General features: G+C 30.3%; 6 protein-coding genes across 6 annotated transcripts in view; 2 read left to right on the top strand and 4 right to left on the bottom strand.

Moving 5' to 3' along the window:
- The window catches only part of LOC108566937 (tyrosine-protein phosphatase Lar), a 430502-nt gene extending 427586 nt beyond the window's left edge, over positions 1-2916 (bottom strand). Inside the window, exon 1 of the mRNA XM_017927080.1 lies at positions 2636-2916. The gene's annotated coding sequence lies outside the window, so the exon portion shown is untranslated. The remainder of the gene's footprint in view (positions 1-2635) is intronic.
- Positions 2917-6798: 3882 nt separating this feature from the next.
- Positions 6799-7355, bottom strand: LOC108566934 (39S ribosomal protein L52, mitochondrial). Its single transcript, XM_017927070.1, has 2 exons — positions 7243-7355; positions 6799-7193 (listed from the first exon to the last, which is right to left on the bottom strand). The coding sequence occupies exons 1-2, from the start codon at positions 7274-7276 to the stop codon at positions 6850-6852; spliced, it is 378 nt and encodes a 125-aa protein (XP_017782559.1). The 5' UTR covers positions 7277-7355; the 3' UTR covers positions 6799-6849.
- A 590-nt stretch (positions 7356-7945) lies between these two features.
- Positions 7946-9249, top strand: LOC108566927 (FIT family protein CG10671). Its single transcript, XM_017927062.1, has 2 exons — positions 7946-8021; positions 8128-9249. The coding sequence occupies exon 2, from the start codon at positions 8472-8474 to the stop codon at positions 8991-8993; it is 522 nt and encodes a 173-aa protein (XP_017782551.1). The 5' UTR covers positions 7946-8021; positions 8128-8471; the 3' UTR covers positions 8994-9249.
- Positions 9250-9999: 750 nt separating this feature from the next.
- LOC108566932 (ganglioside-induced differentiation-associated protein 1) lies at positions 10000-12523 on the bottom strand. Its single transcript, XM_017927068.1, has 5 exons — positions 12006-12523; positions 10934-11126; positions 10687-10869; positions 10427-10630; positions 10000-10373 (listed from the first exon to the last, which is right to left on the bottom strand). Exons 1-5 carry the CDS (start codon positions 12171-12173, stop codon positions 10069-10071), a joined length of 1053 nt encoding a protein of 350 aa, XP_017782557.1. The 5' UTR covers positions 12174-12523; the 3' UTR covers positions 10000-10068.
- Positions 12524-14330: 1807 nt separating this feature from the next.
- LOC108566925 (dehydrogenase/reductase SDR family member 4) lies at positions 14331-16264 on the top strand. Its single transcript, XM_017927060.1, has 7 exons — positions 14331-14515; positions 14585-14762; positions 14820-14897; positions 15092-15238; positions 15720-15854; positions 15912-15967; positions 16024-16264. The coding sequence occupies exons 1-7, from the start codon at positions 14385-14387 to the stop codon at positions 16136-16138; spliced, it is 840 nt and encodes a 279-aa protein (XP_017782549.1). The 5' UTR covers positions 14331-14384; the 3' UTR covers positions 16139-16264.
- On the bottom strand, positions 16131-16841 carry LOC108566926 (TP53-regulating kinase). The gene has a single exon (XM_017927061.1). The coding sequence runs from the start codon at positions 16812-16814 to the stop codon at positions 16140-16142; it is 675 nt and encodes a 224-aa protein (XP_017782550.1). The 5' UTR covers positions 16815-16841; the 3' UTR covers positions 16131-16139.
- Positions 16842-16929: the final 88 nt, after the last annotated feature.

Genomic DNA, 16929 nt, shown 5'->3' with positions numbered 1-16929 from the left:
TATGACGAAACTCGTGAAGGTCGCTCGAATTCAAAGGTAGCCCTATTGAAGGCAAACATTGACGAAGATCCAAGAATGACACAGGAAATGGTAGTTGATGAACTTTGTCGCAAATATTAAATGATCAATGGGCTACACGAAGAAATCCGCTCGATGGGTTCGACGATTTTTAATGACGGCCAAATAAAGGCACGTATTCGTTTTGAGCACCTTTAAGAAAATCGTAGTAGGTGATGAATCTTGATTCTATAAATACGAGCCAATTTTTCAATACTTAATTTAAATTGAATCTTAAATTTGTCCTTATTTATAAAAAAAAATAATGTAAATTTAATTGGAGTTCTAGTATTAAATAAACCACAGTATTCCAAAAACTTACATCTTTTTCTAATTTATTGGTATTATTTTTAGAAAATAATTTGATTTATTTCGATTTAATATATGTTCACTATGTTTACTATTTAATTATAGTTTAGTATCAAATTTACATAAAGAATAACAAAAAAAGATTGAAATTATTTAAAGACATTCAAACTAAACAATAAACTCAAACTTTTGATAAAATATATCTCAAATAAGGAATATATTCTTGCCGTTGGAAATTATCGTACTCCATTTTCATCATTATATGTTGAAAAATATATTATATCTGTTGAAAGGAATTTTATGTTACTTCAATCTTACATTTTATGATGGAGTACATGAAAATGTAATTCCATGTGTTTGCGCGTAAAAATGTTGTAAACCAAGCCACAAAATTGAATTATCTCAACCCACATTATACATAATTTTTATGTAACTAAATAATTTACAAAATTTTAAACTAATATAAAATTTTAAATTAATATAAAAAAAAGTAAAAACTTAACAAATTATATTGGTCATCATCGTGGTCTTTGTGACCTAAACACATAATAATATTTGTATTTTAAATTTAAATTGACAAATTTTCAACATAATGTGTAGAAAATATATAAGTCTTTGAAAGGAATTTTACGTTACTTCAATCTTAAATTTTATAGCAGAGTACATGAAAATGTGTCTCCATATATGTTTGCACGTAAAAATGTTGTAAACCAAACCAGAATAATGCATTAACTTATCTTACATTATTCATAATTATTATTGAAATAAAGTAATAACATAAAAAATAAACAATATAAGGAAATAATATTGTGTACTAAATTTTTAGAATTTGTTTTTAATTTATCAAGAGGTATTGCTTTAAATGTAAATTATTCACTGCACATTAATTCATTTATTTCATACTACTTTGTTTGTAATTATTTGTGTAATTCTATAATTATTGCAATAAATGTATTATTATAAATCAATGAAAAATATGTGATATTCCAATTTTTTATCATTATGTTTTAAAAATATATTATATATGTGAAAGGAATTTAATATTACATTTTATAGTACAGTATATGAAAAATGTGTCTCCATATGTTTGCGCGTAAAAAGAGGTTGTAAACCAAGGCTCTCAGGTTAATGCACGTCGTATTCTATTAAAATGTCGGATAAGTTTCAATTTAGGAAGCGAGAACAGAAGCTCGAGAAGACCGATTTATTTTATGAATTGGATCCTAGTTTTAAGCCAGGATAATTGTATAGATCGACGCTAATCCGAGCGATTTCCGATCCTGTATCTCACCTACAAGAAGATAGATCCGTTTGAAATCATAACGTGCTCCGCACCAAATAGATCACGTCCGACGCGTGATCCGAAAGTCAAAATTGCACCCTCCTCACGTACAGGAGACGAGAAAAGTATGCACCACCTTTTTAAATCCTTTCCTTAACGAAATTCAAATTCCAATTACACCCAAAACAAACAAAAAACGTTCTATTTTTTCTCTTAAATCTGAATGGATGTTGCATACGTTAATACGATCCGACCGTGCATACATTTCCCGGTCATTCCCTTCCAAATAATGACTACAGACTTCGATTTGCTTGGTAACGACCCCAACTGGATTTGACTTGATGTCAGCCCGATCGATTCGCACAAGAAAAACGAACGAAAACGTAAATGGCTCGTGCATTACGTAATCACAACATCCACTATTGATTTAGACTAGGTAATGGAAACTTCATTCTAGTACTATTATGTTATTTTTTTAAATTTGCTTTACAAAGGATTTCGTTAAACGGATAATTAATTGAATTCTGCAGCTGAAGTGGATTTATGTTCGAGAAATAAATTATAAGAATAATATATATATAAATTGGTGGCAATTTCGGTGAGCGAAGAATGAGAAAAGGAAACTAGGTTATTTCGATTTCCTTTGATGGTTTGATGCGAGGAGTTTTGCGGAAGATCAAGTGAAGGAAATAATATGTTTCTAGAAAATGTAAGTAACTTTGATCAGAAATAAACTTGATTTTATCGGCGTTGCGCTATTTTTCATGGAACGCTGATCCGCGTTGAATAACGAAAGTAAATGCGGGTAAACAAGGTTCATTGGAAATGAATCTTATTGAATCGGTGGATGCGCCGGGTGTACGATATGAATATTACATCAAAACTTTTTCTATCGTATCAAATTGAGTCAATCAATACACACACACATTATGTATATATACAATTTTATTTTAAAATATAAATAAAAGAAAAATATTTAATAATTACCTCAAAAATAGTTTTAAATTTTCAATCCTATTGGCAAGTCACTGCTTTAACAAAAGTCCTCGAAAGTTCGCTACGATCTGCTTTCGCTAAATTATTATTCGCAAGTTCTAATTGTTTTCTCACTATTCTCGCGACACGAACACAAATTCTTAATTTGTTGAATAATTATATATGTAATTCGATTAAATCGCGTAGCTTCGATTTTCGGTTGTTCGAACAGGTTTTCTTTGATGAAAACTACGAGCTCGACCCTCGCGTCTCGGAAACCCTCTGAACAGTGGAGCTGCACTTCGACTTCAACCCCGTTTTCCAGAGTGCGCGTCGACAAACGAGACTTCGGACTCCAATTCTGACTGCCGCTAAATGTCTATTCGTTATTCCGCTCCGACACCCCTCCACCATCCGCAAATCCAATTGATACACGCATGCACGTGATTTTTATCCCTGCATCCCTTTTTCCACTATCACTCATTTTATTCCGAATTATCGCTACTATTACGTTTTTTTCTCTCTTTTCTTTCTTCTTTTTTGTTGTTGCAACATATTTGATATATGCAGCATGCAATGTTAAAAAGACTTTATAAATATAGTACACGCACAATGTGAATACACACAAATGAGCGAATAAATAACAGTAGCCTCTATTGAATTTAAACCATAGATGTGCATTGCACAAACAAACAAGCACAAAAAGGTACAAAATCCAATATTTTTTTGTTACATTCTCATTTTTGTTCTCACTCTCTCTTAGCATTTTATTGTTCTAGAAATAAACGTTAAATTGAAATTTTACACTTTTGCTACCTTCAATATTTGAGATAATTATGTATACAATAATTGGACTTAATTGATAACATATGTATCATACTTCTCGGAGGACAGTAATAATATGCAAATAAACACAACTATTTATGTAGTCCACATTTGTCAAGGAATGCACATTCTTTGATTTTCTGGGATTATGTGGGTGAACAGAGAAACAGCAAAAGCTGGGTTCTGGATGAATTGCTGAGCTTAGATCTCCAGTTCTTGGCTGTATGAGGGCAGTCCCAGAAGTACCCGATTTCACGTATAAATGGTGCTTTTTGTTTAAAAAAAAACTACTATGATGAAAAGTATCAAGCTTAAGTTTGAGGATGCTACGTTGTTTAGTACTTCTTTGACAGACATCAATAGTGACCACTGTCTGTAAATTTGTACATGGAAAAAATTGGTCACTATTATACTCTCATTTAAAAGGTCTCAGTCTAACCAATAACGAAGCGGAGCTAGATTCTACTCTGAGGGAGTCCGCTTCTTCGATTACAACCAAAAAATATTGGGTAGTTAGTTTAAACGAGGTCGTACGAGCTGTCAAGATGAACATCGCAGTGGTCGAATAAATAAGGTGACCATGCCAGAAATGGTGATGAAAATCTACAAAATAGTATTGGATGACCGTAGATTCAAAGTGCGCGAGCTAGCACACATATTAGACATTTCAAAAAGTAATGTACATCGAACATTTACAGAAAGTTTGGACATGAGCTAAGATAGGTGCCACGTTTGCTCACAATCAAGACAATGCATCAGTTTGAATTGCTTCCTTACAATTTAGCCCCCTCGGATTATGTTCTCTTTCCAAACTTAAAAAAATGACTGGGTGGTAAAAGATAAGAGTATTTGCTATTCGTTATTTATAATTTAAATCTTATATCATCATCATTAATATAATTAATCAAATATCTACTTACAATAAAGTTCCGTTTCCGTAAGTTGAAACGATTGAACTTGACGATAACTGTAAAAATTGATATTATTTTTTTGTAATAATATTCGTTTACTTTTTTATCAAAAGTAGTGAATATCAAATTATTTCAATTATAATTAGTGTTCCTTATGTTTAATTTACAAGTTATTACAAAGATATGACAAAACATGCATAACAAAGTTGATTATAAAAGTCTTCAAATTGAAAGTAATGTCACATATTTGTTTATAAAGAATTATTGTTACTTTTCTGACAACTTTGTATTAACTTAATACTTGAATAATTGTTTACTCTAAAATTTTTGTAAAAAAAAAAAATAAAGCAGATAGACTGTTTAAGTGTATGGATGTATGAATATATCAGATTCTGAAAGGTGACAATTCAAACGTCTTCAGAAAAGAAAATGCTTCTGATCAAATGATTTATGTGAATTTAGCAGACTTTGATACTTTTCTATTACTGAAAAGCCAAAAACTTCACTAAAGCAATAACTAAAAAATATTCTATTTATGGAGAAGTTTTTTCAGTTGAAAAAACTGTGCGAAATTCCTAGAGGAATGTCTACTAATAATAATAATGGAACACACATTGATCGACAATAACCCGCACTAAACGTGAATTCATTAAAATGATATAAATTATACATAATAATATATCAAATAAATAGATACACAAAAGTATTGATTTAAAATTTTAGTGGAAAAACGAACTTTCCGGAAAAATAATCATAAGTTCCTATATTATACACAATTTCCCAAATAAATTACTAATAATTAGTCAAAAATGATATATGCATTAAATAATTTATAAAAAAGTTCATTCTAAGAATATTATTATCCAAAATGTGTTGTAATAATAACTTAATCGTGTTCAGAGTAAATGTAGTTAGATCTTGTGGACATTTATATCGTTTATCAAATTGGTTATGTTATACTAACCCACAGCAAGTCTCTCCGGACATTCTCGCCTTGAGCAAGTGGTTTGTGTCGCAGTGCATACCCACAAGAACTCTCAGATTAGGCGAAGTACATCTCCAGATGCAGTCGAAAGCTCTCCATGAGTAACGTAACTTATGTTAATTTTGTTAATTCTTAAACAAGATTAGTACAGCTGTAATGCAAATTAATTCTATTTTAATATATTTTTAGAAATGTAAATCAAATTTGTAAGTAACAAAAATATTAATTTTAAATTACTATACATTTAGAAAATACTTTGATAATATTGATTTTGGGAGGAAAGACCTATGGTTATTTGTAAGGTTTTTTCAAAAACCGACTTTTTTAGAAATTGATTCTCGAATTTTCACACAAAAATAGAGAGAAAGGATTTTTACAACTTATTTTATTTTTTTTAATAAATTAGAAAACTATATAGAAAAAGGAATATGAATAATTAATCTACATATTTCAGTTTGTAGCCTCTAATATTAAAAACTCCTTATTTATTGTCTTAGGTTCAGGTTTCTGAAGATAACATTTTCATATGTTTTTTCTTTGCCCCTTATGAAAACGTCATTGCAGTAATCTTCTATTAAATAATTTGGATACAATCTTTGGATAATATTTATCTAGATAAGTTAATGATCTCACTTTTTGAAGCTAGTGGAAGAACTTCTCTGTCCAAACGTTTTGTGGATTTTGTAAATATTGGAGATGTTTTATTTATTCTGTTTGTGGTTTCTTTTGAATTTGTGTCTCCACAACAAGTAATTTCTTGCAAGTAATTTCAGTTTTCATTTATTTAAATTCATGTAACGGAAATTCAAATATGTATTCACATGTTAATAATTGTAATCAGCTTCATATCACATATGAGAATAAATGTAATTGAGAGCTAAAACAACACATGCTTTTCGTATGTTTACATAAAATGGATCCAATTGATTGTAGAGTGCATAAATTTAATATTGAAGTTTTAATAAATTAAAGTGTGTGATCAACTAGAAAAAGAAAGAATATTTTTTGTTATATAATTTTCATCCTATGGTCAATAGCTCTTTGCAGCAGTTGAATTTTATTTTTATTATTGTATTGACTTTGTTTATTTTGTAATTTATTGTTCCAATAAATATTGTTATTAATTAGTTAAATGTCATAATTAATACATTCAATAAATAATTCAAGTTGATATTGTAATTTTAAAATAAGAGAGATCATTTCATCATCTGAATACCCGCTGAATAATTCTGAACCCTCTGATTGCTTAAATTAAATCAAATGTCAACCCCATTAATATATTATTTCCAATGTAAATAATAACTGATTAATATTAAAATCAGTATTAAATATCTTTTTAAAATATATTATTAAATCAAATTTTATTCTATTCTGTTGTAAATAATATTGTATATATCATAATAGACAAAATCATTAGATTAAATAAACAAAATGTAATAAAAGCAAAATCAAACAACATTTATATAACTAAATTTATTAAACTAGAAACTTCATAATTACACAAATCATCTCACTTTAATACCACTTTTTGGTTTCAATTTACTATCAAGAATTGCCTGTCTAGCTGCCTGCTCAGCCTTCAATCTCTGCTGATGGTTCTCTTTTGCAAAATCAATTTCCTTTGACAGAGTAATAATCTTTTCAGCTAATTCTCTCTGTTTCAGAATACGTTTCTTCTGATGGGAACCATATGGAGTTGGTCTTCCATCCAAGTATGTGTAGTCTGCTTTATCAGTTAAGACACCATAAGCATTAGGATTCAATGGTAAGCCTCGATCTTGTCTCCATTTCTGAATCAGTGGTCTCACTGCAGAGATACTGAGGTAACGACTTTGGCATTTCAATATACCTTAAAGAGTTGATATTAATAAGAATAATTTAATTGATAATTGATTTACCTGTAGTTACAGTAGTAATAATATTTGTGTTCATTTTCAGTTATTTTAGGTTAGATTGATATAACCAATTTGAAGGATGTCATGTGGGGTAATTTCTGGTAAGGAATTAAATTAACAATTAAAGATATTAAGAATGTATGGAAATAAAGGATTATTTTAAAACTGATTTTATAATGATTTTCTTTATTTTATATGATAAAATGTAAAATCATGTTATGCTGCCATCTATAGGATTTCCTCTAAAATATCGTCTTTGTAAATTAGTAATTTTTAGCTAAAATTTGATTAAAACAGTTATAAATATATTGAAATATTTAATAATTAGTGGGATTAAATAGTTTATATATGATTATGTTTTAAAGAAGCGCCATCTGTTAATTCTTATATTATATATAAAACCTTTAATAATTTAAAAATCAAAATAATAACATGACTTTGCATTCCTATTTTGTTCGAAATTCGATATATTGATAAGGCTTAAAGTTGTTATAAGTGTGTAACAATTATCTTAGGTAGTGTAGTTTATTAGGTCAGAGCAAAGTTCAAGTACAAGTGAAAATGTATTTATAAATTATGTCATAGTTGTCAATGTTAATGCAAACTTATAGAAAATGTGCAATTCGTAGAGATATAAAGTATAAATCATGTCTACAAAGAGAAAACCAATAAATAGCCAATCGGCAAAATTAAATTATCGATTGACCGATATGAAACCCGAGACGAAAGGAACGAAACCAACGGCAGAGCCCGCTTCTATTTTGGAGATCCTAACCTTAATGGTACTATATGTGTGTAAAAAGTCAATTTTGTATAATACCAACCATAAAGTTTGCATCTATCTAGGAGCATTGTTTCTTGTGTCTTTAATAGTTGATTTTGCTTCAGTGCCGAAAAGCTTATTCTCCAAATCGGATAATATATTGAATCAATACTTTGTGAAGTATGCGTGGGGCTGGAACCTCATCCTGATAGTACCATATGTAGTTCTGACAAGCTTCATTTACTGTTGCGGGCATCAGGAGAAGATCATCAAGCATCATGTCTCGAGAATATGCATTGCAACATTCTTCTGGTGGGCCTGGACAAACTTTTTCAATTATATTGAAACTGTGTTTGGGAAATGTTTTGATGGAAAATTTGACAGCAAGCAAAGCTGCTTGAAAGCTGGCAATGTGTGGCATGGCTTTGATATATCAGGCCATTCATTTATCTTGGTCTATGGTAGCTTAATGTTGATAGAAGAAGCAAGAAGCATGGTCAATTGGGACAGTATAAAGGATTATATGAGATTAGAAGGACATTATCGTGTAACAAATGATACATCACCTAGCACAAACCCATTGAAAAACCTGACAAAAGAAGAATTTGCTGTTCTACAATTGAATTATGAGAAATACACACCATATATTCGAGGATTATTCATTTCAATCACTTTACTTAACATTTTATGGGACTTCATGTTGTTTTGGACAATATGCTATTACCATGTGATGTTGGAGAAGTTGCTTGGAGGATTATTTGCTGTACTCACATGGTTTATAACATACAAGCTATGGTACCCTTCCAATTATTTGCCAAAGTTGCCTGGGAATGGTGTCTTTAAATACATCAAACCTAAACCTGTGCAGAACACGCCCATCAATTTGAAAAGAAGGACGGGCGGCAATGGTAACAAACCAATGTTCATGGGCAGACCATTAAATACTGGCAGGAGTGAATCTGTCAATAACTCAGATGACCAGCAAAGATAGAATGCAAACATCATATCAACATGACCAAAGACACTTGAATTGAAAGACTAAATCAAAAATAGGCACATGATATTTTTACAATTTAAACATATATTTAAAAAACGTCTGTTGTATGTTCAGTTTCTGATTTTATTTTCTGTTGCATTTTGTTAAATATATATATAAAAATTATAAGACTATATAAAATTGTGGATTCAATTTGTGAATGGTGATTTGTTTAATTTGGAATTATTACTATGGGGTTGTTGTTCAATAATTGTTTTGTTATTTTTTTAATATTATTTTGCCATTTTTTATTAATTTATTCATAATTTATGAAATATAATACTTATTAAGAAAACATGTGTTTTTTTTTACATATTACAATAATTCTATTACTTTAGCGAAAGTATTCGTATAAATCTCTACAAATTCAATGTAAGTATACATATTGCATGTTATAAAACTAAGAATAATCATATTTTTTGTAGATGAATTCAATAAAAAAGGAAACACGCAATTATTTTATATAATTGAAAAAGATAATTTTCAAAGAAGGAAAATTAAATTTCTTCAATCTCCTAGTAAGTTAATTGTAAACAAAATTTCTAAACAACTTTTAAACACTTGAAATTTTCAGTATTAAACCTATTTTTGGGTTTTAAAAACTTTATCTTCATTTTATATTAAACTATTTAATTGTTAACGAAAATGAAAAATATTTCAGTTATTAATTTTGAAATAATTTATTAAATAAACAAATAAAACTGTTGCAAGTGCAAATAGTATTACTAAATTGTATCTTCTATCTTGTTTGGTTTGTAAATCATACTTGAGGTGTATTATCTTCACATTTTTTGTATATTCTAAAATAGAGAATTATTACTTTTCTGTCAATTATTTACTTTCTTTTAATTAAAATTTATTCTTTTTTTATATTTACTTTTATATGCCAAATAACAAATAAATTTCAAAGGAAATAAAACAAAAAATATATGAAGATTTAATTTACAATCTCACTAAATAATGCAAAGAAAATCATGTAAGTGAATTATTGATGAATAATATATATTAAGTACTATTAGCAAGACAATTACTACATCATTTTCCTGATTATGAAGAAGCCTCCAACAATTAGGAACATTCCCGCAACGACGGCGCATCCAATTGCTATTGGTTTAACCCTGACCACAGTTTTCAAATGGAAGAAAATGTTCGGGATGGATTTCTTATAAGATTCACGCTCCTGCACGCGTTTATAATATTTTTCGATATTCGGTCTTCTGGAATCTTTCCAGAAAGCACACTCGAAGCCCAGCTGATTCAGACGCTCCAATAAAATGGTCAAACTAATATCGGCGACCGTGAATGTATTCGAACACAACCACCAATTCTCTTGATCTTAAAGAATATTTAAAATTAATACATTGAATCTATACAATTGAAGAAATTACTTTTATGGTTGTGCGACGCCAATTCCTCTTCGACTTTATCAAGAACATCTTCGACTTGATTTAAGACACTGAGAAATTCCTCTTTGTTGGTGACGATTTGGTGTCTTCGCTCGTGGAACTCAAGTTTCTTTAGCAGGATGTGACGACACTCCGGGTTATTCTCAGCGTGCGCTTTCAAGATTTCACTCCTATTGTTCTCTGTTCCTTCAAAGCAATATTAACAATATCACATAGTTTTCTTATTAATATAGAAAGTTTACTTATGAAGTTTTTTCTGACAGGTGGCAGGAAAGGAGCCTTCGGTCTTTTCACTAATTCCGGGTGGAAGAACGAGCCCATGGTTAAAATTCCTGCGGGTATTTGATCGAGGATGTGACGGTAATAGGTGATTCTTTGACGAACTTCGAAACCTTCCTCCATGGGTATCAATTTTGGAATGTCAGCTGTCCAAAAGATGAAGAAAAATATGTAATATGTGTTTTAATATATTGATTGAATGAAGTTTACCTATACAAAAGTGATCTTCCAAATAGTCTATGATGCGCGTTGAGTCGGGAATTAGTTTGCCGCAATCCTGCAGGACAGGCACTTCGCCCCTTGGATTTATTTGTAGATACCATGGCTCGTATTGTCCGCCCTTCGGAAGATCTATAATGCAGGATTCGAATGGCAATTTCTTTTCATGCAATGCCATCAAAACCTACAAATAATTAAATCATTTATAATAGCAAGTTATATAAGTTACTAAAAATTTTTACAAATATATATAGTAATTGATTCCGCCAATATCCCGCACTATTCGAAGAAACCGCACTAATCGAAGATTTTAAAAGTGTATAAAAATAAATAGCACACAAAGAGAGAAATGTTTATTTATATATAAAAATTATGTTATGTACATTTTTTTTTGTAATTTATTTCTATTTTGCTCAATCAAAATTTAGTTTCTTTTGAAATATTCAAACAGGACTGATCAAAGCCGCACTATGCAAGTTATTGCTGTACTACTAACAAAAATGAATAGCTTTATAATAGTTAGATTATTATTAAACAAAAATACATCACTAGTGTAGAATTTAACATTTTTTAATTAAACTTATTTAATTTATTTAATTGCACTAAATTAAGATTTGATTATAATGATAATAATTTTAAGATAAGAAATTAATATAATTAATTTTAGAAAGTTTTCAACCAAAAAGTGCCTTTTGAGTAAATGATTGGACTGAAGCGCAAATTGTACTTTAGCAGGCGCATGATAATTCCTGACTTGTTTCTATATCAAAAAAATCATGTGATCTATGCAGTTTAGCTTCCGTTTCGTTGAAACAACAAAACGCATGACCGCACTGGAAATTGGGCTCTCGCGCGTAATTGATACTCGTAATAGAGAATGAAATTTCGAGTAAAATAAGTTCAACAAACAAATTAAATGAGAAATGCAAACAATACTTCAACCTTGTACGATTCCGTGCAAATGAAATGGACAAACATCGGAAGGTATTTTAAAATGTCTAAATATTTTACGTTAATTCTATATGAAATTAATGTTATTCTCATCTTTAAACTATATCTTTACCTTCTGGGAATAGAACGAGTACTGGTGGTAGTACAAGAGCAAACCATTGCAAATGTTAATCCTGCAGGAGCCATCATCGAGCGACATATCTGAACGAGTACAAGATTGAAGTAGCACTGAATCAAATACAAAAAAAAACGCTGCTGAGTGGGTGATGATGGGAGTCATCTATTACTGAGTACTTCATAAGTTATCACAAGCATCACTTGACTTTCTATTTACAACAATAACAGCGAAACCAAAACAATAACATTCGACCAAAAATGTCCATCCCTCATTTACTTGCCGATCCTTGCACATTCCAATTGTTACAAGATTAACTAGGCCACCCTATATTATTATAATTATTATTATTTTTCCAGTATTATTTTGAGTTTCACGCACCATAGCCCATGATTTAATTACAACTTATCTCAAATATTTATATTACGATAACAATGCGGTTCTGATTGCATAATTATGAGTTTAATTAAAACAAAAAAAATAACGCGTGTATCTCTCTGCACGACCAGTGTAGGTAGCTGTTTACTGTGTAATGAGTTTTATTTTTGGATAACGTAAATACAACGAGATCTTATTTTTATGTGCGAATTTCTTGGTGAAATTTAAAAAAATTGCGTTGTGTTTATTCGAGTTCCGATGGAGCGTGAATTCGTTTTTTTGTTATGAAAGGAATCACTGTTTAATTTGATTTCCTTCCTTTGAAGGGAACAGCAATTTCCGTTAAATTCGCATTCAGATTTTAACCTATTTATGTTCTATTTATACGTTTTTAGAATAAATATAAATACCAATGATTATATAATTAATAATTGAATGTTAAATGTTTATAATTAGAAGACGACTCATGTTTATTACATAACTTCAAAATCCCAGAGAACATGTGGTAAATAATGATATTAAAATTACATTATATTCTTATTAGAAGTCATTAAATGGATTTACTGTTTGACTTGTATATTCACAAAGTTGAACATGAATGTAATTCATCTACACATTAAAATATGTTTATTGTACACATGATTATAATATTTATTGCAACAACCATAATACAAACTTAACAAAATAAGAAAAATAAAACTAATTTAAATTGCTGCAGTAGCCCTTTGCACGATAGGTCTTTCTGTCCGAAAATTTTACACTTAATTCAAAGGTAATATTTGTTGTATTCACAAATAAAACAAAGTGCAGACTTTCTATCACAAAATAACATTTACGAACAAACATTTAGAATAATTACTTTACTTTTCATTTTTGTTTATAATATCTCAAGTAATTGGTTTATCTCATCTATACATCAGATCTGTCACAAATATATTTGTATCATTCATCAAATCAATCAACACCAAACAAGAGAGTGAAGCTTTTGTAAACAATACTAACAATATCATCTAGATTTCATATTAAAAGTTACAAACATACAAAATTAGAAATTTGTCACATTGAGAAGTTGTATGTAAACTATTGAAAATAGTGATAGTGATTTAAAATTATAAAAAAATGTATATTTATCGCAACAGTTATTTAAAATGCATATAATATAAATACGTAAAATTTATCTATTTCCTTTATTTCCTGAAAAATTGATAATTACTATAAAATACACTGAAATTGCTTTCTGAAATTGTTATGTTTGCTAACATGTTTTGCTCATAATATGAATGTACAATTTCACTATGTTCTGCAAAACTGATAATTATTGCCAAAAAAAACTGAAATTGCTTTCTTAAATAGTTAATTACAACTAAATCGCTTGTTAACATGTTTCGCTCAAATAACGCTGTAATAACACAAGGTCATTATAAGCAATTGTTCTGCGAATGCCGTTTGAATGTTCCGAACACATCATTTAAATAAGTCGTCAGGTAAGTTTGATGGCGCTCAACACATCACATTTACTTGTTTTTATTATGGCTTGATAGGAAAAAAATGTTATCTAGATCTGCTAATTGAATAGTTGTGTATCCAAAGATGATGTAAATTGCTGATTTCTATATTTATCTATGTGAAACCCTATTTGTCTGTTTTGCAATGCGTTTGTACGATAAACGGAAATTAGTCTGCGTAATTTTGTCCCGAAAATAGAAATATTTTCAGATCAAATTTGTTATCGACAGATCAAAGATGTTCTGATCTGATTGAAGATGAATGGACCTTAGACAAAATTAGAGATTACGTAATATTTTTTTGTATATATTTACTTCTTCAGCATCCTATTTTTTAAGCGATGTTTATATTATTATAATGTAGAACTCAAAGTACAAAAGATAAATTAATCAATTATAAGAGAGGACATATGAAAACCGTCTCGCTGCTGAGACGATTACATTTCACAGTATTTTTATCGAAGCTGTGCGAGTGCGTTGTTTGCTTTTAACCATGTTGATGAACAGTTTAGTTAAATACTCGAAAACTGCCTTAAATTACAGCGGTGCTATTAGGCAAATGGCATACATTCCCAAAAACCGGTTGGATGGCAAAGTGGCCGTAGTCACGGCCTCAACGGATGGGTAATACAATCGATTGATTATTCCTCATTACATAAATACGTTATAGGTTAAGTATTTATTTATTTGTAGCATTGGATTCGGCATTGCCAGGCGTCTCGCTCTGGAAGGTGCAAAGGTCGTCATCAGCAGCAGGAAACAAAAGAATGTTGACTCCGCTTTAGCCAAATTGAAGGAAGAGGGTTTAACTGCTGCAGGACTTGTATGCCATGTATCCAAAAAGGAAGACAGAATTAAGCTGTTTGATGAAGTAAACACCCAAAATTTATATTCTACTGCAAATTACGTTCATACACAACTGTTTTAGGCCGTTAAAGCATTTGGGGGCGTGGACATCTTGGTGTCCAATGCTGCTGCCAATCCTGCAGTAGGAAGTGTTCTAGATGTAAGCTTTCCTCTAGAAAAAATACGTTACAATGGCCTTCATATAATCCTCCTTAATCTAATTTAATCATTTAATCCCTATAAATCCAATTGCTTCTCAAGAGAATGATAACAATTTGATTATTTTCAAATTATCAAGGAGCACATCTAATCTTCATTGTAGTATGTATTTGTTAATATTATGCATTATTTTAGGCAGATGAAGAAGCTTGGGACAAAATATTCGACATTAACGTTAAAGCAGCGTACTTATTAGCAAAAGAATCGCTACCACATATCCGCAAAAGGGGTGGCGGAAGTATAGTATTCATTGCCTCAATTGCTGGTTACCAACCATTTGACGTGAGTTGAAAATACAACTATTATTAGATTCCAAACTGATTTCTTATTGAGAGTATTTAATAAGTTATAGTCATCGCTAGTTTAATGAATATTTGAAGTACATATTAAAGAATATTTATTGATCTCTGACCGAACTAACGTACAAATATCCATACGAACGTACAATGCCAGTTAGTTGATATGCACGGAGCATTCATAATGTATATTTGATTTCTGTTTCTTTTTTTTAATACACGATAAAAAAATAAATTAAAAAATGTATAATATGCCGAAACTCGATGGCAGAGTACGTTCATGCAAACGAAGAGATATGTATCGAAAATGTATTAATATACGTATTATATAAGTTAAATAAGCACTAACTACATTTTTGCTCACAGATGAAATTAATTGTAATTTAGTAATAAAAATATACTGCAAAGAGACAGATTTAATACATGTAATTTAAAGATTTTCTAACTTATTATATTTTAATTTTTAGTTATTGGGTGCATATTCTGTAAGCAAAACAACATTATTAGGATTGACCAAAGCGGCTTCGCAGCAATTGGCAACGGAAAATATAAATGTGAACTGCATCGCTCCAGGAATAGTTAAAACCAAGTTTTCCGCGGCTGTAAGTTTTCCAACTATAGTGCAATGTTCAGATTTAATGAAAATATTAAATTTATAGATTTCCGCATCGAAGGAATCCGAAGAAGCGGCGCTGTCCACGATTCCAATGAAAAGGTAAACAGCAAACACAATACAAATTATAAATTAACATAACGTTTATTGTTTGATAGATTGGGAAAAGTTGAAGACATAAGTGGCGTTGCGGCTTTCCTTGTTTCCGACGATGCAAAATACATAACCGGCGAAACAATTGTTGCTGCTGGTGGAATGCCCTCGCACTTGTAGATCAGCCGACCATCGTTCGCTTCCTACCCCTAGCTCTTACATCTTCAAACTTCTGAATGACTTCTTTACAATTTTTGTATGCGTTTTTATAAGATTTTAATATATTTGGAAATATTTGCTCAGCTATACTGTGGGTACTCAATAATGCCCTCTCCAGTACATACAGATCAACACCCTTGTCCTCAGCACTGGATTCAATGTGCGCTAATCCAAAATCAATTAGAACCATCTCCAGATCCTCATATTTATTAAAATCCATCTTATTGTGCTTATTGATCAACAGAATATTAGATGTAGTCAAATCTCCATGAACAACATTATTGGAATGCATCTTGGCCAAAGCAATTCCAATATCCTCACTGATCCTCTCTATGAATTCATTGCTTGCTGTACAAATAAATTCTTTGGCTGTAATACTGGCCTCGAAATATTCCATGAAAATCATTCTTCTATTGAAGTCCACTAAATATAGTGAGGGTGTCCTAATGCCAATCGATCTACATTTTGTTATAGCCTTACTTTCTGCTTTGATCCGTTCCTTGGTCAAATGATTATCCAACTCTCTGTGTCTATACTTCTTCTCAAACCTTTCCTTTATAATACTCGGCTTTCCTAAATACAACCCTTTAAATATTCTTCCTTCTGCACCTTGCTTTATTAATTCAAAATTTTCCATAATTACTTGATTTCTATTTGAGGTTAGACTGTTTATTTATTTCTATTCATTATAGACAACTTGTTTTACCATCTAAAATTCAATGTATGAGAAGTTGCATCAATACAAATGAAAT

The sequence above is a fragment of the Nicrophorus vespilloides genome, unplaced genomic scaffold (assembly GCF_001412225.1).
Source record: "Nicrophorus vespilloides isolate i.1.1-1 unplaced genomic scaffold, Nicve_v1.0, whole genome shotgun sequence".
NCBI lineage: Eukaryota > Metazoa > Arthropoda > Insecta > Coleoptera > Silphidae > Nicrophorus > Nicrophorus vespilloides.
Note: the sequence above shows the minus strand (reverse complement) of the source record. Positions and strands in the feature narration are given on the sequence as shown.